This window comes from Phalaenopsis equestris, unplaced genomic scaffold (assembly GCF_001263595.1).
Source record: "Phalaenopsis equestris unplaced genomic scaffold, ASM126359v1 Scaffold234734, whole genome shotgun sequence".
NCBI lineage: Eukaryota > Viridiplantae > Streptophyta > Magnoliopsida > Asparagales > Orchidaceae > Phalaenopsis > Phalaenopsis equestris.
The window spans coordinates 18,194-43,836 of NW_018252638.1; the positions used below are offsets into that span (position 1 = coordinate 18,194).

The window sequence follows — 25,643 nt, forward strand, 5'->3', positions numbered from 1 at the left end:
TTCCTTTTGAGTTGAAACTCATGTTTTGGGTCCAACAAACCAAAGCAAGGAAATAAACACCTCCAAAAAATTTAGAGTCTAGCTTCAACGAACCATGAAAATTTCTGAATAATATGCAAGTAGATGAAAATCATATGGTGCGTGAGCTAGCAAATTATTATATGCAATCTTCTTATAAAATGTCGATTAGCAATTACAACTTGCAATATGAATACATAAGTTCAAGCCTAAAGCTTCGGAATGTCACTTCTTTATGAGAATGATAAGCAATGAACTTTGAAGTGTATGACTCAACCCATGAATCAAATGAGATAATCTTCAATTACTGGGAAATAAACACTTTGCGCCAAATATTTTATACATGCCTTTTATGACTTTTAGATCGATAGGAAACTTCAAAATCTCACATGCATATATACACACATAGCGACTGTCCCAAAAAAGGAGAAAAAAAAAAGAAAACAAATAAGAAAACAGAATCCATAGATTCTCCAAAATTTTTTTTTTTGGAAATGTCTGATAAGTCAAAGCAAATTCCATAGACTCATTCACTAACAAGCTTTAAATTCCTTTCATAATCCATGTGAACTAATATCAATATTAACGAGAGGAAGCTCTATAATCAAATCAGACATAATGTAGAAAATTTTGTTTAAAGCCAAGTATCTCATGAAATCCTCAAGAAACAAAACTTGACTTTTCTCTCCCTCTTTTTTTTATAAGCCACCGATTTTTTTCATATAAAATCAAACTAAAGAAGCACCATGAGAATTAAAAATGAGGAGAAAAGAGAGGGGAAAAAGTTACCCCTTGAGGCAGAACCAAAGAAAATGTAAGAATAAGCCCCACAAAATTTTAGCAGCACCTCTCCCTTCCTCTGAAAATTTCGGCCAGCCCTAGAAACTCCCCAAAATGAGGTTTATATAGCGAGGTAAGAGGAGATGCATTTCCCGTCACTTACCTGGGCGGTGAGCCGAGCCAAGAGAAACGACAAGTCGCGCGGGAGAAGACGACGAGAATCGCAGAGACGTGGGAGGGGAAAGCCGGAGCGCTTCAGAGGGAGTAGGTGGAAGCTTTTGCAGGGCGGCAGACACACGAGGAGGGGACCGCGGGTCGATCTCTCGCGACGAAGAGGGAGGGTTGCTCGGCTAGGGCTTGCGATCGAAGAGGAAGGGGGAGGGCTCGGTCGGTTCGCGAACGAGAGGGAGCAGCGTGAGCCCTAGATTTCGGGATTTAGGGCTTTAAAAGGATGCAGAGGAGATTCAATCATTTTTATTAATATATATATAATATATATATATATATATATATATTTATTTATATATATATATATTAAATTTCATGCAATTTATTTGTGCGCGGTGCTCAAGCAAAATGGATGTCCTCTCTAGCTAATTTCGACATTCCGGACGCATCGGCGCTGTCTGTTTTGTCATCCGGGGTCGCTCGGACGACTTCGTCGACAATCGGGTAAAAAACGCGTCAAAATTCAAATTTCACAAAATTTCGACCCGCGATCGATCGTTTCAAAAGGTTTATTCGAGCCTTCGACAGGTAACAGTGCAAACGATGTGAATTGTGGCGATCGGACTTGTCGGCTCTCCGAATTGCGAAGTTTGTGCTCACGGGAGTGCGGATTGTGCAGAAGGCCGCCCTAAGGCTTAAAAGGTCCTATAGGAATCCCTTTTGGGTTTCCTTATGTTGGTTTCAGCCGTCTAAATGCTAGAAGTTGATACCACACACGCGAAACCACAAAAGAGTACATAAGTGGGTTGAATTTCTAAAACGAGGCGGGTCCCATTTCTAAGATTCTAAGATAGTCAAAGGGAGATCCCTAAGGCTAGATTCTAAATCCTAAGAGGAGGACTAGACCTCACCAAAAATGAGGTCAACAATTCTATACTATGATATTATTGCAGGTAATCTTTTATGATTTATACATGTTATGCCATACTATGATATAGTGCAGGTATTCATTTATGATTTATGCACGTATATGAAATACCCATGAATATATGCTATATGTATTATGCTATCAGAAATGTCATGAGTAATATATGGGTCGACTATTACATGCAGGGATATATTCCCGACTCCTGATATTTGCACAATGACGAAACTTTAGGAACCGTTGAGATTAGACGGTGACATAATGTTAGGGAACCGTGGGTATCAGGGGGGTTGTCGATAATTGTTATGTTGGGAGAAATACAACATTTATTGATGGTTTATATAACTTTTAGGGCAGGGTAACGACTCTTTACTAAATAACATAGTTGAACCCTATACATTAAGCAAATGTCATAATTGTGATATGACCTCGATGAAATGAATGAAAAAGCTTTTGATTATGCTTGTGATTTCATGCTTACGACCTACATATTACATTGTAGTCTTGATTTTTGTACCTGCTTTCTTATGTTAGGATGTTATGTTTTGTTTGTAGACATGTATAGTCTTCTTTGAGCCAACACGTTACTTTTTTTTCATGTGTAAAATCTTATATTAGCCCTGATTATTTCACTGAATCTGTTGTTTGCTCATTTTTTGTTTCCTTTCACATCGGGGCAATAAGCATTGGGGCGAGTAGTCAGATGTGCCTTTCTACAAATTTTATATGTTAGTTTTGGCAGCTTTGTTCATAAGTTTAGGGTAAGTACTTTTATCATTTTGGATTTAGCAGCTCTATATAATTTTCATGCTTTAGATGATTTAATCATCATGCTTTCGAATATATAATTGAAATACAATGTATCGTGTATTTTGCGACGATCCAATTAGACTAATTCATCACCCACTGAGTCACGATTATAAAAAGTCCGGATGAGTGTTGGTGAGAGTTGGTCTGACCAAATTGTCAACCTCTGTTGCATCTTAGCAGACCCCTGAAAAGGGGGTCTATTAGCGTGTGATTGAAAAGAATGATAAAAGCATGTTGGATTTAGAAGAAGTAATAATGAGATTAAATATGAATTGATTTATACAGAGCTATAGGTTGATGAATCTGGGGTCGGCGTATCCTTACGATTTAAGGTATCACATGTGCACGATAAAATTATGATAAGATAAATTGCATGTAAATAGTAAATTTTGTCGATGCAGATAAATATGTAAGGAGAAAATTAAGAAAGCACTGAAGGCCAACATTTCTGGCCAAATGCAAAGCATGAAGTTTGAGCTGACACTATTTTATGCAGAAATCAAAATCAGAACCAGGCAAATGCAGACACAAGGACTATTGAGTTATAGGGTACTGTGGAACTGATATCACTAGTGGTTGATAAAATGACTGCTATCAAAAGATCCTCCACTGGTATAGGGCTCAGATCTGAAACGAGAGTAGACGTGGAATGACACTTAATAAATATTTTAGTCTTTTAAGCACCTACATTCAAGGGTGTTAGTGACCCTACCGTTGTCGAAGAATGTCTCCTGAAAATCGAAAAAATTATGGATTGTATGATTTCTCCCGAAAATAGAAGTGGTACTAGCTGCTTTCATGTTACAAGGCGAAACAGAAAGATGGTGGCAGACCTAGCATAGGAAAAACTTTCAGCTGACACCTTTTCCATAGATTCAGCGGGAGGAATTTGTTAAAATCATCAAAGATTGGTTTATTGCGCTTTCAACCAGATTAACATTACAAGATAATTTTTTTAATCTAACTCAGGGGTCCAAAATTGTTCTGCAATATGAGGCAAAATTTACTTCTCTTTCTAGATATGCGCCTCACTATATGAACACCTAAGAGGATAAGTGTTAGATTTTTGCGCATTCTTAGAGATCAGTTGAGATTGACACTAACTTCATTTAAAATTAGCGATTTCTTCGTGCTTGTTGAAAGGCCAAGAAGAATTGAAAATGAGATGAACTTTTCCACTCAACAGTGGCAACCTGAAGCAGACAAACGAAAAGATTTTGGCAAAAGAGAATACTTCCAAAGTAAGAAAATGAAATCAGAAGGCAAGCAAAAGCAGCTTCCAATAGAAAAGCCAATTTGCGAAAAATGTGGGAAGAGACATTTTGGACAATGCTTGATCGGGTCTGAAAAATATTACAATTGCATACAACCAGGACATGTTCAAATCAATTGTCCACAAGAAAAGAAGAAAGATGACCACAGGCAATCCGAAGACGAGAAATTTTCAAAGAACTTTTGGAAGACAGTCAACTCAGCATAACTTAGTTTTTGGGAAAATCCTCTGTGCAAACAAAAGGTGAAACTTCATAGCGCAAAGTTGAACGATCAATAAGAGTCTGAGTTTTTGCAATTATCACTCGAGTAGACAATAAATTTGAAGTTGTTGTTACATGTATGTTCCTAATTCAAGATCAGCTTGACACTTTTATTTGATTCAGGTGCATCGCATTTTTTTTTCCTGATTAGTTGGCTGCCAGTTTACAGGTTGATATTATGCATTTTATTCTCTGTGTGTTACTATGGCCTCAGGAAGTGGGTTTTATGCCAATAAAAAATCTGTAGTGCATGATCATGTGCATGATAATTAATTGGCACCAGAGTTAATTATTATATCAATTCAAACCTTTGATGTTATTTTGGGGATGAATTTGTTGGTAAAACACTTTACTACAATTGAATGTTGAAAAAAGGTGGGTGAAGCTGAAATCGACAGGTGAAAAGCTATTTTATATCATGTGTGATCCAAATGCACAATCTTCTCTGATTAGTGTAGTGAAAGTTAAGAAATAATTGCAAAGTAGTGAACTGCTATTTTTGACAAAACTAAAAGTGTGAAATAAAGATGAAAAAGTATTGAAAAACATCTCAGTGGTTTCAAAATTTTCTGATTTATTTTCTAAAGAATTATGAGCGCTATCGCCAGAACGAGAAGTAGAGTTTAGTATTGATGTGCAAGCTGGAACGTCTATAATATTCAAACCTCCGGACATGATGAATCCAATGGAATTGCAAGAATTGAAATGTCAGTTGCAAGAGTTGATTGATAACGGTTTTATTAGACCAAGTAATTCACCGTGGAGTGGACTAATATTGTTTGTCAAGAGGAAGGATGGTTTTGTGCGGTTATGTATTGATTACAGAGAGCAAAATAAATTGACGATCAAGAACAAATATCCCTTGCCCAGGATCAATGATCTATTTGATCAGGTAGAAGGTGCAACTGTATTTTCGTGAATTAATTTGAGATCAGGATATCATTAGGTTAGAGTTAAAGAGGTAGATATAATTAAGTTTGGTTTTGGGAGTAGGTATGGTCATTATGAATTCCTAGTGTTATGCCTTTGTGCTTAACTAATACTCTTGTAATTTTTATGGACCCAATGAATCGAATTTTTAAGCCATATGTTGATTGGTTCGTCATTATTTTTATTGGTGATATTTTGATTCATTAAAAAACTAATAAAGATCATGTCAATCATTTGAGGATAGTTTAGGAACTGCTGAGACAAAATCATTTATATGCAAAGTTTTTGAAATGTGAATTTTGACTACAAAACATTGCATTTTTGGGGCTCATTATCAGTGGTCAAGAAATTTTCGTAGATTATGGAATGGTTTATTCCAAAGAGTGTTACAAAGGTACACAGTTTCTTTAGTTTGACAGGATATTAAAGGAGGTTCATTGAAATTTTTTTACTGTTAGCTATGTCGATATTCAATCTGATGTGAAAAGATGTTCAGTTTGAGCGGACTGGAGAATATGAACACAGTTTTCAAGAGTTGAAGAAACATTTGACCACGACATTTGAGCTCTTCCATTAGGCAAAGAATGATTTCAGATTTACAGTGATCGTCTTTGCTCGGTTTGGGTTTTGTTCCAATGCAGAATAAAAGGTTGATAACTTATGCGCCCAGACAGTTGAAGCCATTTGAAAGAAACTATCTGACGCATGATATGGAGTTAGCTGTTGCGGTATTTGCTCTCAAGATCTGATGACATTATTTACATGGCATAAAATGTGAAGTCTTAACTGATCATCAAAGTTTGAAGTACATTTTCACACAAAAAGAGCTGAATTTGAGGCTGCGAAGATGGTTAGAGTTGATCAAATATCATGATCTGGATATACAGTATTGTTCTGGCCGAGCAAATATATTTGCTGATGCATTGAGTTGTAAATCCACAGGTAGCGAAAGCTGAATTCTTACTCAGAGGCCAGAGTTGATTAAAGAAATTGATGCTCTATAGTTGGAAGTTAGAAGATCATATGATATGGGTTACTTATATCAACTGACAATGCAACCTACATTCATTGATAAAATTAAGACAACTCAGATAGTTAGCAGTGAATATCCTAAACTTTTGAGACAATGTCAATAAGAAAAGAGGACCGATATAATTGCTGATAAAGATGGTGTTATCTGTAATGAGCTACATATATGAATATCTACTGATTCTGATTTGAGACGAAAAATTTTACATGAAACTCATCATTCAGAGTAACAAATGTAAAAAAAATTGAAATTTGCATTTTGTGGTGGCCAGTTGTGAAGAAAGATGTTGTTGAATATGTATCTCAATGTCGACATGTCAGATTGTGAAGGTTGGGCATCAGAGACCCAACAACTTGCTACAATCATTATCGATATCTGAATTGAAATGGGAAGAAATTACTTTGAATTTTGCTATGAGATTTCTTCGATCCAGAGAGGATAATGACAGTATTCGGGTCATTATTGACATTAACCAAGCCAGATCATTTCTTGCCTACCAGACAGACATATTCAACGGAGAAATTGACCAGATTATATGCTAAAGAAATTATCAGATTGCATGGTATTCCAAAAATTATTGTTTCTGACAGAGATGGAAGATTCACTGGTTGTAGAAACACATTCAACAAGGTTTGGGTATACCGTTATAGTTCAGCATTGCATTTCATTCACAAACTGACGAACAATCATAAAGGGTAATTCATGTATTGGAAGATTTGTTAAGGCTTTGTGTTTTCGTTTTTGGGGACAGTTGGGAAGATCATATTCTAATGATTGAGTTTGCTTACAACAACTATCACTCTAGCATCAAAATGGTTCCTTGTGAAGCTCTGCGATACTCCAACAAATTTTTATAATCTGGCATGAATCTCGAGGCATGACACGAATCTCAAGAGAATATTTTAAGTATGAAACATTCAAATTTTGATAAAATGTCATCCAGAGCTCTGATTTCAGCAAACATAGTCAAACTGACCGGCTTGATGAGACATATCTAATGATATGAAAACTAGCCCTATCTGAGTCAAATCAAACCCAGATCAAGTCATTGAACCACACTCAGATGATTTACGAACACATTTGGAAGATCAAAGGGTTGTCGAATATGACAAATTTATACTTGAATAGAGCGGGTCGACAAGACGAATCCAACGAGTCTAAGATCACTCAATTCTGACATCACTATGACACTCAAATGTTCATTAAACGTCGTTTGATTGGAGGAAGCTCTTCGGACTGTTTGATCAAAATGATTCTTATTCATGCATTAATGACACCCAGAACACTATAAATAAAGCCCCACCCTTCACATGAGGGGTGGTTGGAAGCTTCTGAGAGAACTGGAAGCTTTAAGGAGCTGAAGTCCAGCACTATTCCGACCTTCGTCGACCACCGTCAGTCGCCATCAGTCATCGCCAGACCTTCCTCGACATTCGTCGATCGCCGTCATCCACTGTCGACCGTCACTGTCGATCATCACCAATTATCGTCGATCACAACCAATCAGATACCGTCAGTCATCGTCGTGGGACGAGCTCATCACTACGGTACATGTGTCAATAATGACCTACGTGGTAAACAACTCGAGCAGTTTCCGACTCCAGCCCCGGCGGCCTACGAACGTCATTCATACTCGCCACTATGACCTATGTGGTCCACAGCTCCTGTAACTGCTTACTAGAGTTTCTTTGGCCAATCAACATTTCCAGAGTAGCCATCTACAACACTCACGATGGACTACTACCTCCACAACATTCAGTAATGACCATTACAATCTGCTGTCACCAAGAACTACAACCAGATATATAGTTATACAACTTTGTAATTCTATCTTCCCTAATTTAGGAGAAGAATTGACCTGTGTACTCATCATTTATAGTGGTTTATTTCGACTGGGCTAGACCCCGTGGTTTATGGTTTTTTCATCTTTCAAGGTTTTTCCATATAAAAAGTCGAGGTGTCTCCTCTTGCTTACTTCTCTTTTGTTATCTGTGTGTGTTTAATTCTCGTGCAACGTTAAGATGATAATCCATTACTCTACCGCCGTTAATTTTCTGACACGCATCAGTTTGACGCCATCTTTGGGAAACGAAGTCCTGTTCGACATTTTCTTCAACTCTAAGAAATTGGTCCTCTACTTCATTTCCTGATGATGTATATCATCCAACTAGCTAAGGAAGCTCCCTTATGTCTTGAAGATCTTCTTAGAAGCATTCTTCCAGGTTGGGGGGTAACCTTCACTGTAGCCTCGAAAGGTCGTTCACATCAAAGTCTCGAGCATGATTGCAGTGAAGTTGTCTTCTCGCATCCTATTCAGACATAGTATTTCACAACTTCTTCCAGGCTGGGGGAACCTTCACTGCAGTCTTGAAAGTTCGTTCATGTCAACGTCCCAGACACGACTTTGGTGAGAAAATCATCCCATATTTTTTTCAGATCAAAGGTCTTTGAGAATCTATCATAGACCGGGGGACAATCTTCACTGCATAAAACACTTCCTCAGTGTCCCCTCATCATATTGGAGTTCCTCTTCAGCTAGACCAGAAAGCTGATCTCTTCATGGCCTAATACTTCTGTTGTTTTACAAGATTGTATGGAAAATACCCCCGTTGGGAGAGTAAAAGATTCAAAAGTAGCAACTAAGAAGTTGTCAAATATTTTCTTGAGTATGACTGCAACCATATTTCCAATAAAACATACGGTCTATTGCAACCTACATCACGGTCCGAGAAACGCAGAGCATATCTGACACCTCATTCTGGGATTAATCGATCACAGGGGGACACAGGGGGACTCGATTCGACCTCCAGTAGTCAAGCAAAGGCATCGACGAACAGCCTCAGATAGGTCAAAAATCCTTGGTGGATTTCCTTCAACCTCTTACATAACAGGTTACGGTCTTTAAGCAAAAGCTTAGGCCAACAACCTATGATATGTCATCAACCATCATCAGTGGATTTCATATGACTTTATTCATTACGAGTTAATACCATCGAGTAACTCCGGTTATACAACTCAGAACTGGTCTTACATCCTTCATGGATTTTTTTCTTTCCACCATACCCCTGGAAGTTGATCTGAGGAGAAAACTTGATGGGGAACTACAATGCTCCAAGAAGTCAAGCCTCAAAAGGCACAGATACACGAAAGACCTCAGAAGGCTATGAGCCTCAGTAGGTACCAATTCAAGCTCCTATAAGGCATAAGTTCGAGAGAGCACAACCTCGAAAGGCAAGAACCATAAAATGTACGTGATTCTTCATTTTATAAAATGAGTGTGCTAACTTTAATTGCAAAATTTCATACGGTTGAAAAACCACAATAACCTCATAAGTAATGTCAAAGACGTACAAAGAAATACATTATTATTATCTACAAATGTCACATCAAAAGGCTACAATAACCAACATAAACTTGTACAAGAGCTACAACAAATCCGCTCATCTCCAAGTAGAGTTGTCATCGCCTCCCCAAAACTCCAATACTTTTGAGGATCGTCAGGGGGTCTCCAGATATCTCCACCACAAGCATGAAATCTTCCCCTTAAAGTGCTTCAGGAAAACTACAATACTTTTTCATCACCTCTGGAATGTGCAAGTGCGGCACTGGAATCTCTTGTGAAATGCACAACATCAACGAGAAAGAAGATCCCATTGCTCGCCTGCTACGCAGGTTGAGGACGACTTTCACTCTTGACCGCAACTCTGCGCCGTAACTCGACACCGCAAATCTGCACCGTAACTCTGCATCGTAACTCGACACCGCAAATCTTTGCTGCAACTCTTCACTGCAACTGGGCACAGCAACTATGCACCATAGCTCTTCACCGGAATTCTGCATCGTAACTATGCGCCGCAACTATGCACCACAATTTTGTGCTGCAACACCACAATTCTGCGCCGCAACTCGGCACCGCAACTCGGCACCGCAACTCTGCACCATAGCTGGGTACCACAACTCTGCATCGTAGCTCGGTACCATAACTCTGTACCTTAACTATTCGCCGTAACTTTGCACCGCAACTCTGCGCCGCAACTCAGCACCACAACTCTGCGCCGCAACTCGGTATCACAACTCTGCACCATAACTCTTCACCGTAATTCGACACCTCAAATTGACACCGCAACTTTGCTTTGCAACTTTTCAATGCTGTGCAGAATGATTTTTTTTTTTAGAAATCTTGAATCAGCTGAGAACTCCACCCCTATCTGTTTTCATGATATTGGACATCCAATGCATCACGCCACTTCGATACTTCGCCAGCACGCCGCTGCGACACACTGCCACAACACGTAGCTGCGCTGCAATGCGTCGCCCCGACGTACCATTTTAATGTGTCGCCACTCCGCGACACGTCGCCACGACTCACCGCCGCAATGCGTCACGACATCACAACGCACTACTGCAACGCGTCTCTGCGACGCCGCGAAGCACTGTTGCAACGTATTGTCACGTCGTAACGCGTCGACGCGACACACTGCCGCAACATGGCCACGTCGCGCCGCCACATGGTGTTGATCGTTGCCCCGCCGTCTCGCGTTGCTGCAACACGTCTCCATGACGCACCGCCGCACCTCTACCCGCTCCTTCAAGCCCCTATTTATAGGCTCAAAAAGAATCTTCGTCAATTAATGCATATTAATATGAAAATTTAAAAAAAAGTGTAAGCATTAAATGCTCATAAATAATAATAAATAAATTTTTTTCATATTGAAAAAAAAAGACGATCAAGTTCTATTGATCTTCCTTTCAGAGTTCGAATTTCTTAATCTCTTCAAATTCTTTTATAAAAATATTTTTTTTTTTGTTTTGGGCGAGATTCGAACCCCCCCTCTCCCAAATGAAGCAAATGATGCTAACCAACTAAGCTGGGCTCAACTTTTTATTTATGTGAGGATAAAAATTATTATTATACTAAGTAAGATATATATATATATATATATATATATACACACATAAATACTCCGGATATTGATATTTTCGGACGATAAATATGGTCTCGCCCGAAATCAAGAGGGCAACTAATATGCCATTAACAAATTTTCATCATCTGACACGAATTTCGAGGCATGGCACGAATCTCTAGATGATATTTTAAACAAAAAATATTCAAATCTTGATAAAAAGTCATTTAGAGCTCCCATTTCAACAAACTTATAGTCAAACTGAACGGATTGATGAGACGAATCTAATGATACGAAACTAGCCCAATTTGAGTCAAATCAAGCCTAGATCAAGTCATTGAATCACACTTAGATAATTTTCAGATACATTTGAAAGATCAAATGGTTGTCGAATATGACAAGCTTATACTTGAATCGAGCGCTCGACAAGACGAATCCAAAGAGCTCAAGGTCACTCAATTCAGACATCATTAAGGAACTCAAATGTCCATTAAATGTCCCCACCGTCCAATCAAAATGATTCATATTCATGCATTAATAATACATAGAACACTATAAATAGAGTCTCACCCTTCACATGAGAGGGGGTTGGAAGCTTCAGAGAAAACTGAAAACCTTAAGAAGGAGCTGAAGTCCAGCACCATCCCGACCATCGTCGATCACCGTCGATCGCCATCGGCCACCACTGGGCCATCGTCGATCGCCGTCATCCATTGTCGACTGTCACTGTCGATCACCACTAATCATCGTCGATTACCACTAATCAGACACCGTCAGTTATCATCGTGGGACATGAGCTCATCACTGTGGTCTATGGGTCAACAACGACCTACGTGGTTCACAGCTCGAGCAGCTCCCGACTCCGGCCTCGGCGGCCTACGCATGTCATTCATAATGGCCACTACGGCCTATGTGGTCTAGAGCTCCTGTAACTGTTTACTATGGTTTCTTTGGTCAATCAACACTTCTGGAGCAACCATCTACAACACTCACGATGGACTACTATCTCCACAACAATCAACAATGACCCTTACAACCTGCTGTCACCAATAACTACAATCAAATTATAGTTATAAAATTTTGTAATTTCATCTTCCCTAATTCAGGGGAAAAATGAACTTGTGTACTCATCATTCATAGTGAATTATTTCAACTGGGCTAGATCCCGTGGTTTTTTCCTCTTTCAAGGGTTTCCACGTAAAAAGTCGAGATTTATCCTCCTGCTTACTTCTCTTTTATTTTCTGTGTGTGTTGAATTCTCGTGCAACGTTAAAACGATAATTTATTACTCTACCGCTTCGAATTTTCTAGCACACATCACTCTGTATGGCAAACATTGCAAAACTCCACTCAGTTTGGTCGAAGTGGGTGAATGCCAAATGTTTGGTCCCGAGCTAATTAATGAAGCCATAGAGAAAATCAGATTAATCTGAGACAGATTGAAAACTGCTCAAGATCGACAACAGAAATATCACGACCCAAAGCACAAAACAGTTGAATATGAAGTTGGAGATTTCATATTTTTTGAAGTCAAGCCAATGAAAGGTACAACTAGATTTGGTCAATGATGAAAGTTGAGTTTCAGGTGCATTGGTTCTTTTGAAAATATCAAAAGGATCGGTAAAATTGCCTACAAATTAGCATTATGTACGAATATATCAGATATACACAATGTGTTTCACATTTCAATGTTACATAAATGAGTTTTAAATTCAAAGCAGAGAATTTCACATGATAAAAAAATCTAACAAATATTGAAGAGTCTGAAAAGATTTTAGCAACTGATATTAGAAGCTCATAAACATACAGATTCCATTTGTGAAGATAAAATGAAAGCACAAGCTTGAAAGGAACCAACATGGGAAAAAGAGGTAATGCTATAGAAATATCCTTTCCTATTCCAGTGAAGTCATTAATTTCGAGGACGAAATTTTTATGAAGTGATAGTTGTGATGCCCAAATTTTGAGAAATTAAGTTTGACACGATTCTTAAAATACCCCAAAATCTTTCATCTTTCGGAATTTAATCGAAATAAATTTATTAACTTCTATACATGAAAGCGATTAAATCGATATAAAGTACAGTATGTAAACTGTGAATGGATTGTGAGTTATAAAATATTGAAAGTATAAGTTTTATTAAATTAATTAATCCTTAATTATCTCTAATCCTCAGCACTGTAGCCAACTGACTTACACCATTTTATTTCCTTTTGATCGGTCGAATTGGGCAGCGAGCTTCACGATTTCCTTCTCCCAACTTCCTCTGCCTCTCTTTTCTTCTCTGATCTCCCTTCCTGTTCATCTCACTCGCGGTAGAAGCAAAAGGGGTTGTGACCCTTGCTACAGTGCAAGGGTGCGGGTAGCCTCGAACTAGCAAGCAAACCGGGCGGCATTGAGGAACCGTAATTTGAGATTTTAGGACGCCGGGGTAAATTCTGTAACCATGAATCCCTTTTTCTTGCAATTCTTAGCATTCATTTCCTTCCTCTCACTTCCGTTTTAAAATTTGTGTTGATTTTCATGTTTTTCTCGTTCCCGGCAGCCTTTGGAGGCACGGTTTTTGTGCTGAAAGTGCATAATCATCTTGCAAGCTTCTAAAAGGGTTTTAGCACGAGTTTAGCGAAGGGGAAGTTAAGTTGGAGGTTATAAGAAGAGATTAGCCAGTTTCAGAAGGGCAATTTTTGTTGAAAAGCTCATTTGAGGTATGTTTTAGGCGAATAAATTATGTTTTGGTTTAAATCATATTATGAACCCAAATTTTATGAATTCCTATGATGTCTATATTCCCCAGGTTGTGTATACGAGGTGCTGAACTCGATGCTAGCGTATAGAAACTCGTAGGGCTACACCGACAAATCAGGTGAAGAAATCTGAACTAATTTAATAAAAAATAATCTTTTATAGGTTTTCATTTGATTTTTGTTACGACATAGAAGCATTTAGACTGCATGCATATTGTAGATGATTAGCTGCTTAAAATGTATAAATGCAAATCGACGTCTTTTACTGTACATATGATGCTATGTTATACTATGATATAATGCAAATATTCATTATGATTCAGATATGTATATGAAATATCCATGAATGGATGCTACATGCATTATGTTATAAGAAATGTCACGAGTAACGTATAGGTAGACTATTACATGCAGGTATACGGGGACGAAACTCTTAAAACCGTTCTGATTAGACGGTGACAACATTAGAAAACTATGGATATCAGGAGGGCTGTTGATAATTGCTATGTTGGGGGAAGTCCAACCTTTATCAATGGTTTATATGATTTTTCGGGCAGAGTGACGACCCTTTATGAAAGAACATGAAAATAGTTTAGCCCTATACATTAAACAAGTGACATTACTATGATATGACCTCTATGAAATGAATGAAAATGTTTTTTAATATGCTTATGATTTCATGCTTGACTTACATATTACATTGTAGTCTTGTTTCTCTACCTGCTTTCTTATGCTAGCATGTTATGCTTTTTGTGTAGACATGTAAAATTTTCTAGGAGCATGCTTGTTACTTTTTTTTCATGCGTAAAATCTTATATTAGCCATGATTATTTTTTTGAGCTTGTTGTTTGCTCATTTGTCTTTGTTGTTTTTCAAGTAGGGGCAATGAGTACTGCGGCCAGTAGCCAAGTGTGTCTTAGTACAACTTTTGCACGTTAGTTTTTGGAGCTTTTTACATAAGTTTTGGGTTCAAGTATTTTTATTGTTAAGGATTTAGCAGTTCTGTATTGTTTTCATGTTTTGAATGATTTAATTTTCATGTTTCCAAATAAGTAATTGAAATGTAATGTATCACTTATGTTGCGTTGATCCAATTAGACTAATTCATTACCCATTGGGTCTTGATTATAAAAGTTTGGACGAGTATTATTGAGGCTTGGTTCGACCAAATTACTGGCCTCTGTCGCACCTCAGACAACTCCTATAAAGGAGGGGGGTCTGTTGGGGTGTGACACCAGATATATAAGAAATGCCGAATGAGCTATTGAGTCTTCTCTTTGGATTCCAGTGATCTCTCACCTTCGTAGTTTTGCCCCTTCGGAAATTAAATAAGAAGGATCATGTGGCCCTCAACTACAGTGGCATGAATTTCAGTATGATACTTACTGATTGAATTCATCATTGGATAAAAAAAACAACAAAAACTTTAATGGTCCAAAACTTTAGGATTAAATTGAGAATAGAAAAAAAATGTAAACAATAATCCATAGGGTTGATCTCACATTTTTTCAAGCAAAGTATACCGACCATCAATAATCACTACGCTATTAGAGGGATGCTTGTAAATGAAAGAAGTAATAAATAGATGTTATATATATTCTTGTTGGCTCAATTCAAGTTTTGAGCTAGCTATGCTATGCTTGAGATCAACTCAAAAAAATATTTCAATTGAGGATTTGGCGTTGAGCAAGTTTTGTGTGGGCCCTTTTAACTACATATTTTTTCATATAAGTGCACAAATATGCTATTGTTGTTCAAGCCACATAAAGTTTTGTCCAAATTCATGCTTGTGTAGTTCATGTGAGCTATTGATTCAAACTTGTAAATCAAATTTATCTTTAATGCTTTTGCTAAACATTAAGTTGCAAATTGGTTAGGTTGATTCATTGTTAGTGGAAGTTATAAAATGATGGTGCATGTTCTTTTTGTTCATTTATTGAAATAGGTTATGAACCTTGTAATTTGTTGGCATGCCATCAAGTTTGATTTGAAAATGAATGTGAACTACTACTCCACAGCAAGTGTATTACATTTGTTGCTACGCATAAAATTTTGTATTGTTTAGAGTATTTATATTTGATAATATATAGGTGTTTTTCTTTTCTAAATTGACCATTAAATTGGGCAATATAACTCTTAACCAATTATTACCTTGTTATGTGATATAATATGAATTTTAAGATGTTTTTTTTGTGATAGAACTAAAAAGATTAGATTGAAAATGATTAAATAGGGATAGTAGAGGCAGCGCAGCATCTATTGAAAATAGTGTAGTAAAAAAAGACTTAGGGTGGTTGAACATGTGTTATGAAGGGTAGTAAATATACCTCATTAGACTGGTTAATAAAATTCACGTTGAATTGTCAGAAAAGAAAAGTGAGATTAAAGAAAATATGAGTAGTGCTACATTAAGCTTAGACACAATAACTGTAGGTTAACACTTACGAAAAAAAAAAAAAGAAAAAGAGAAAAAGAAAAAAAAAACACTAACACTTATGCATGTATGAATGGAGGATGAGAATTCATTAAGTCAACCCCAAATACTTGTATCAGGTTAAATATGATAGTGATATGATGCAGGTAGATAAGGAAACCTACATCTTAGATTTGATGATTTGAAAGATAATTAGATAGAACAGGAGCAAACTTTGTTTCTTTACCTTTGAAGAAGCTATTTATACTTGGTTGAATCTTCATTGCTGCATACATGCTTTATTTTTTTACTTAGTTGTTATGCTCTTGATTTTCCATTCAAGTGGTTATTTCACATTTTCATGTTGATGCCCCTATGCTCTTGATGATAGGACATAAAACGACGGGAAGATGCAGTAGCTCGGGGTAATTCATTTGTAAATTCTTAAAGATTTCACATTCTTTTCTGCTGTAGCAAAGATGCTAATATTTAAACTATGCTTAATTTTTAATAAATAATTATTTTCTTTATGCAGCTGGAATTGTACTGGAAGAAAAGAATTGGCCACCATTTTTCCCAATTATTCATCACGACATTGCAAAAGAAATACCTGTTCACGTTCAGAGGCTGCAGTACCTGGCATTTGCCTCATTTTTAGGTATCCCATTATTTCTTTTTCTTTTACTGTTTTTTTTTACGTCTTTGTATTTCTTCGTTGATTCATAATATTTGGTTAGGCTTTTTTTTCTCAGACGTCAAAAGTTTCATTCTTCTTATATTATTCTATGCTTTGACAAGCATTTCTTTTGTCAAGTCAATGGTGGTAGAGTAGATTTTACAATACATTCTCATGAAGTTTATTTTAACTACCATATCTTGGATTTTTATTTACCATTTTTTTTTTCATCATGATAATGAAAAAATGTTTGTATAATTAATGCATGCTTGATGCTAATCAGCTGGTTTATGTAGTAAGGTGAGAAGTTTGTTCCCAAGTGGCTATTATTTTAAATATTTAAGAGCACATATTCGGAAAACTAAAGTTTATTAACTGACATGATATGCATATTTGCAATGCTAGAGCTAGCTAGGAAATGACAATGCAACAATGCAGCAATTTGATAAATACATTTTGTTTAATACGTTGACTATGTGAAATGAATATATTTGTGATATGGACGTAATTAGAGAGAGCCATCTTTAGATGGTTTGGTCACATTAAACGTCGACCATCTAATGATCCGATTAGAAGAGTAGTTGTTTTATATTCGACTTATATTAAGAAAGGCAGAGGTAGACCTAGGATGTCTTGGGCATTTTGAATAAAAAATGATCTTAATTTATTAGGATTAAATGAAAATATGATACTAAATAGGACGCAATGGAGAAAAAGGATTCATGTAACTGACCCCACTTAGTGGGATAAAGACCCCAACCCCACTTAGTGGGATAAAGGTTTTGTTGTTGTTTTTGTACATTGACTACAATGGTTGTTAAATGAACTGGAGTTCGCTGTGAAGAATTCCAGAAATACCATGTACTCGTGCAAAAAAACATGAGTTGTTAGGTGGTATATTGCATGATTACTTTCATTGTTTCAAAAGCAGGAACAATTCACTTCTTCGGTGGCTTGTCCATATCTATAAGTGGAGCAAAGACTTTTTTTTGCCAAAAAACACCAAAAGCATCACATCATTAACAAATTAAGTCCAAGTATGGTGAAAGTAATTATGTTAAGATGAATGTATGGGAAAGCAGAAAGGATAAAGTGTGAAATTGTTGTATGAAAGACAATATTTTAGCAGTCCATGCGGAATCTGGGCATGTAGAATGAAGAGCACCATCAATTAGGTCGGGCGATGAATTGCATAGGAAGTGAAGTGGTTAGGCCTAAGAGTACTTGGTCAGATCCGGCGAAATAAGATATGTTTAAAATTGAGTTAAAGTTGTTTTTTGCTCTTTCTAGGAGGATTCATGCACTCAATCATAAATATCAGGTATAAGGGCCAATGATCTCGATGACTATCTTTTGTTTTTTACCCTACAGTAGTTTACTTGTAATTGGTTGTTGAAACATGACTGGATTGAACAAGAAAAACCACAGACTCTTTCTATTTTTGTATGTGTGTGTGTGTGCGTTTAGTTGAATTATCATGTTTCTGGATACTTGCCTTCTGAATTGTCGCTTATGTTTTTCCTCCACTAAGTCTAATGTGTCGTAGTGTGATGCGATTTGACATAAAAATTAGGGTAAACAAAAATTCAGAAGGCTCGTACTTGGTCAGATCCTGCGAAATAAGATATGCTTAAAATTGAGTTAAAGCTGTTTTTTGTTCTTCCTAGGAAGATTCATGAACTCAATCATAAATATCATCTATAAAGGCCAATGATCTCAATGACTATCTTTTGTTTTTTACCTTGCGGTAGTTTACTTGTAATTGGCTGTTGAAACATGATTGCATTGAACAAGAAAAACCATAGGCTCTCTCTATATGTGTAGGTGTGTGTGTGTGTGTTTAGTTGAGTAATCATGTTTCTGGATACTTGCCATCTGAATTGTCACTTGTGTTTTTCCTCCACCGAGTCTAATGCGTCATAGTGTAATGCAATTCAACATAGAAATTAGGGTAAACAAAAATTATTATTGCAATAGTCTAAACAACTCACACGAATACAAAAGAGAAGTAACTACAGTTTGAGACTTAGGCGATCTCTCCCACTTTTTACAATTCGAGAGGTAGGAAATCTCTCCCAAACTTTAGACTTAAAACTCACAATTCAATCTCATGCCCCCCTAACCCTAGACATAACAAGTCTTTTCATACCCAACAACAATAATAATTAAAGACTAAGTTGCTCTTAAGCGTACGTTACTCCCCCAAGACACCTTGTCCTCAAGGTGAGAAAAATAAGAGTGTTCCTTCTTCCCAATAATTATTTCTATTTCTTCATTCCTTGTCTCCATATTCTGCATTATGAGAACTTGTAATTTTTTATCATTGCAATGGTGTCCTGGGCTAAACTTCTCGTCACACCAAAAGCTTAACCCCTTGGTTTGTTTTTCTCAATTCTCTATCTCTGTAAGGTGCTTGAGTGTTGCTCCTGGTCATGGTCCATTCTATGTGTTCCGTGCAGCTTCCATTTTGACTTCCACTGTTTGAACTTTTGGCATCATTGTGGTTGCAGCAGTTCCGTTTGACGCTCCATCTGGGGTGTTTTTGTTGTCTTTCTTCATATGGTTCTCGTCCTCTATCATCTGGGCTAACTTCATCATCTTTTTCAATATTTGCGGTCATAGTAGTCAGAGTGCTGCCCGTATCTTGGGATTTAAGCCCTTCATGAAATTCCCCTTCAGTTTTGCTTCAGAAATACTCCACATTCGTCCCGATAATAGCTCAAATCCCTCCTTATATTTCATGAACGTTCCCTCTCGAGTCAAGGCATAGAATTGCCCGTGTAGGTCTGCTTCCCGAATGTCTTGGAAATGTTCTAACAAAAATCTTTAAATTAATCCCATGAATGAATCCGATATCTTGCCTCTCTCAACTAAAATCAGGCTAATGCTTTTCTTTCCAAACACAATTTTGCCGCCATGAGTTTCTCCTCCCAGTCTAACTCATTCACCGCAAAATATTGCTTCGCTTAATAAACCCACCCATGTGTATCTTCCCCCCACCGAAGATCGACATGTTCAACTTCTTAACTCTAAAAAGTCCACCTAAAATTCCTTTCTCCTCGATGTTTTTCCCCATGTGTTTATTGTGCAACTCCCACTTTCGGTCATAGCCATATACCCCACTCCTAATTCCCTCATTCCTCCATGTTCTCCCGTGCCTCTTGCACCATCTCTCTTCCAATTTTCAGCCCAAGCCCCTCCATTACAAATCTCTGCTCCCCTTCCTCTCAGAGTCATTTGTGGACGCTCTTGGTGGTAGATAATATTCTTCTCGTTGTCCTCTTGTTCGATCTCCTTCCCCTTGATCTGGCCAAAGATTCCCTGATCAACTCTTGGTTAGGGTTTGTAACTTGAATGGTTGGCAGGGCCTGGGATTGCATCTCCATGAGCCTCTTCATCTTCCTCTCACATTTCCCCTATGCTCTCGAATCAGTCGTCCATTCAACTTTGTATTGAAGAAAACCCGCCTTCTATGGCGGCGAACCTTTCTTCTATGCTAAATCTGATTTGGCTGTTCTCTTCCTCTATTTTCTTCTCCAAATCATCCACTTTTTTGGCTATCTTTTTTCTCAAATTTTTTATATGCTGAAATCCGTCGTCTGCTTCGTGATGAAACAAATTGAGCGATTGTTTTGCGAGTCAGTGATCGAAATCCCTCAAATCTGGTCATGGCTTCCTAGGTAGCTCCAATTGAGATGATCTGGTAGCTATAGTCTCGCCTTCCCAACAAGCTTGAAATCACCTAGAACAGGAGAAAATCGGGAGTTTCGCATCTCTGTAGGCCGCTTCCCAGCCGTTTCCTTCCCAAGCAGCTATGATCGCGACTATATCGGGTAGACGACGCTAGAAGAAGAGAAGTCGGCGCAAGAGGCAGAGGAAAATGGGAGTTTCGGGTCTCTGATTGTGATTGTACCGGGTGAACATGGTGCAGAAACAGGAGTGCTGATGGGTTACGGATATCTGCATGCTGCCATTTCTTCAATTTCGTCAGTCTTCACAAATGACAGAAGACACGATTCCTTCATGGCCTTCTCTTGGTAAGCTGCAATCACATCAATCAGGGAGAGATCGGGTATTTGTACATCGATCCAGCCTCACTTGTGCGAACGACAGATCAAACCAGATCGAGGGTTATGTATGCTGAAATCGTCGCCCAGGAAGCCGCTATTTGCTTAAGCTTTCGATCCTCTGATCCGATTGCCAAAATCTTGAACTCTATTACTAGTTTGATTAGATTCAGCATAGAAATCGACCCACGAATACAAAAGAAAAGCGCCTACAGTTCGAGAGATAGACGATATTTCTCATTTCTTACAATTCGAGAGGTAGGAAATCTCTCCCAAATCCTAGACGTAAGACTCATAATCCAATCTCATGCCCCCTAACCCTAGACATAACAAGCCTATCTATTCCTAACAATAATAATAATAATAAAAGACTAAATAGCGTTAATGAGCTCTTGAGATGTCTCTCTCCTTTTGGAACCCTGATACTTGGCACTAAGAGCAACACTGTAAATTAACTTATTTTTTATTGGCAATAACAATTGTCAGAAGAGATGCATTTTTCATTTTGTTTTTTTTTGGAAAATGCTGCTCGCATTTTTTTTGCTGCCTTTGTGTAAAGGCTAGGGGTGTAAACGAGTTGAGTCAAGCTCGAATGAGTTGTCAAACGAGCTCAGCTTGTTTAATATATAATTGGCTCAAACTCGAGCTCGAGGTCTACTCGAGGAAAAATAGCAGGCTTGGGCTTGGCTCGTATACTCAAGCTCGATTGGGAAGCTCAAGCTCGACTCCTTTTATAAGCTTGATTGCACCTGAAAATTCTAATGTTGGTTTAAATCAAGCAACTGGAAGAGCTGTAGATTAATATTGGAATTACCTAAAAATATATCAAATGTCAATTTCCATGAAAATTTCATTATAAACCCAAAAAAAATGTTATTCTGATAAAAAATATTACATACATACCACCAAATTCCTATGCATTTACTTATCTAATGCCTAAACTTCACTTTTTACATTCATACCTCCCAAATTTTCATATCAAGTAAAAATACCACTTTTATATTTTAAAAGTGAAATACACCGTTTCATGGAAAGTTAAGGTGATATATTATTAAAAATTGAGGTTTAGGTGTTAGATATGTGAATGCATAGGAATTGAGTGGTATGCATGTAAATCTTCCAAAACAGCATGTAAATCTAAAACATTATATATAAGGCTAACAAAAACTTTTGGCAAAATATAATAACGAGGACTCACACATTTCTCTGGTTCTGTATAATGACAATAAACTTCTAAAAATAAAAACATAAAATACATGCACTACAGATTTAATGAATCACCCAGCTTGTAGTTTTATCCCAATCACATGACCTTTTAGAACCTAAACACCTGATACCACTTCAATGTAATTAAACTGCCAAGGCAGGCAAACATTTTCTTAATAAGAAATTGAGCAGAAGAAAAATAAAATAAGTAGATTCATATCCAATATCTTGAGGCTCAAGGAGAAAAAGAACTAATGATATCCTATAGCAGTATTCATTAACGTGGCTTCCAAAAACAAAGCCTTGGATGTTGAATCTATGGAGAACTGGTCCATCGCAACCGATGCCATGTTGTTTCAACCTTCTTGATCCATCTCCATGCTGCTTAAAGCAAAAGTCGTGATCTTTTTGTTCATTCTCTCAGCAATGCTAGAGAACATAGTGAAACTACTACTCAGAACTATGCTCTCATAAAGATCCTTCCTAATATCAACATCACCTTTCGAAATTGAGTTGTATACTTCTATGTTGTCTCATGGATGCCTGCTGCTTCCATACCAATCATTGAAGGTTGAGCACCGGAAACAATCTACGACCATGATCTCAAAGCATAGGATTGAAAAAAAATACAACAGAACTTTACTAGTTAAACTTTGAAGTTTAATATCATGGAGAAGGTGATATCAAAGAAATGGAATGCTAAAATTATAAAAAAAAAGTTAAAAAATGTACGGGCTACATACATACCACTCAAATCTTTCATATCACATAAAAAATACGACCATTTTAACTTTCAAAATGTGATATAAATTTCATGCATCACAGGTAAGGTGGAATGTATGCACAAATTGAAGTTCAGGCGTTGTATATGTAAGTAGATATATATGGAGTCGTATGTATTTAAGTCTTTTAAGTCTTGCAAAAATTTATATGATATTGAAAAATAGAACATTTTTTCCACCACCTGTAAAGAAAATAATCTAGTAATTTGCTTGTAATAATAGCAACATCTGCAATTAAAGCTTGTCATAAAGTGGTTAGCACCAGAAATAGAAGTGAAGATACAAGAAGCATTGCTTCTCCTTCAAGTGAGCACTGCCGATCCCCAATCTTGAACCTAAAGACAAAATTTATAAAGTCATTAAGAAATTGAAATTAAAAAAAAAAGACAAAAAATTATTAGTCATGAAATTCTCTCTCTAATAGATCACAATTATATCATTTGTCCAAATACAAAATATATTTAAACCAAAATAAAATCATGTAGATCATAAAACTCTGTCTCTAGAAGATCACAAAATATATCATTTGCCCAAATACAAAATATATCAAAACAACAACAACAAAGCCTTAATCCGACTACGTGGGATCGGCTACATGAATCCTTTTTCTCCATTGCGTCCTATTTAGTGTCATATTTTCATTTAGTTCTAGTAAATTAAGATCATTTTTAATACAATAAGCCCAAGTCTTCCTAGGTCTACCTCTGTCTTTCTTAACACAAGTCGAATCTAAAACATCTACTCTCCTAATCGGATCATCTAATGGTCGACGTTTAATATGACCAAACCATCTAAGATGACTTTCTCTAATTTTGTTTGTCACAGGAGCTACACCAACCCTATCACAAATATATTCATTCCGCATTTTGTCTCTAAGTGTAAAGCCACTCATCCACCTAATCATTCTCATCTCGGCAACACTTAACTTATTATTATGCTTCTCTTTTAAAGGCCAACATTCAGCGCCATAGAGCATTGCAGGTCTCACCACCATCTTATAAAATTTTCCTTTCAGTCTTAGCGGTACTTTTCTATCACACAAAAGGCCCGAAGCATTCCTCCACTTCAACCAACCAACTTGAATTCTACTATTAACATCCCCATCTATATCACCATCGCTTTGGACAACGGACCCAAGATATCTAAATCGTTCACACCTTTTAATAATTTGATCACCCAAAGTCACACTTCTGTCACTAGAGCTATTACTACTAAAATTACATTCCATGTATTCAGTTTTAGTTCTACTTAAACGAAGGCCTTTAGACTCCTGCACACTCTCTATGTAAATAAATTTGATATTTAATGTGCAAAATGGAATGTGATGGATGAGCTGATTTTTTGTTTTTTGGGTGAAAAAAGATGGGGGAAATGAAGGGAAAAGTAGGTATTGTGAAAATATGGAGTTCTCTATAACTCTCTCTCTCAAACAATTGCACAATTCATTTTACAATACAGATGAAACAATTAAGGAAATGATCTAATTTTAAAAAATTGTATTTTGATATTATAGTTATAAAGAGAGCTCCTTCGCAAAATTTATCTAAGGGATGAAAAATCAGTTAAGAATAAAGCAGGGATTGCAAATGCATAGAGCTTTCTATATCTCTTACATGCGCTTCGGAAAGACATTATTTTAAAATATAGGTGAAACAATAAATTAAAGTAAGGATCTTTTTTTTTTCCCCTATTTTTGCGAAGGATTACCTGTTTTCCATATTAGCTAGCCAGCTAGGGGACAAATGGTTGAATAATATCACCCTTGTGTCGCTTGTCACCTAATAAAAAAAAGTTGACCATATTTTGAACTAATTTTTTAATAAAATATTTCTCAATATTATCCATTATTTTTTTATATGCACATTTTGGCACAGAATAATGCATTTGGCGTGACTAACCTTGATTGGGCTTGGTCTTCCTGACCGACCTTAATAAACATTAGTGCACTCAACAATTTAATATTGCTGGAGATAATAATGTTATGTTTAAATGAAAATAATAAATGCTGACTTGTCCTTATTAATGAATTTTTTAACTCGTTAAGACTCTAATCCTTTTATTTGAGACAAGTGCATACTTTACCTCTTTCAAATCACAGGCGCACCAAATGTTCAAATTGTTCAAATAATGGAGTTTTTGAATTACTGCATTCGTAGTTAGCCACAAATTTATGCTTTTCTAGGTGATTGCTGCTTAATATAATTTAGTTTAATAAACATAATGTTCCTTTGAATTTAAGCTTGTTTGGTGTTTAATGCATGCATGGGATAAATGAAGATAGTTGTAAAGGTAGGCAAATTTCAAAGGGCCTTTTTGGGACATTTTATTTTTGTTTCTAAAAAATGTTTGTTTAGTGCATTCTTCATGTGTTTTAATTTTTATTTTTAGAAACAAATGAATTTTACTTTCAACACACTCAAAACAAGTAAAATTTATTTTGAATATTCTAAAAACAAGGTCATTTATTTTCAAAAACAATAAAAACAAGTCCATATCCCACTAAGTCGGGTTAGCTACATGAATATAAGTCATATCAACACCTTTCTTCTCTAGAACTTTCGAAAGAGCTTTTCTTGGAACCATATCTTAAGCTTTTTTTAAATAAATAAAAATAATTTGTAGTTCCTTGCTTTGATTGTGTTGAAAATAAATGTA

At 36.7% G+C, this 25,643-nt stretch overlaps 1 protein-coding gene across 1 annotated transcript in view; it reads left to right on the top strand.

Moving 5' to 3' along the window:
- LOC110039006 (secretory carrier-associated membrane protein 2-like) overlaps window positions 1-25,643 on the top strand; it is a gene marked incomplete at its 5' end in the record, with an annotated part of 61,426 nt that overhangs the window by 9,448 nt on the left and 26,335 nt on the right. Inside the window, 2 exon segments of the mRNA XM_020743943.1 lie at window positions 16,649-16,682; window positions 16,793-16,915. Of these exon segments, the coding sequence (XP_020599602.1) occupies window positions 16,649-16,682; window positions 16,793-16,915 (157 nt within the window).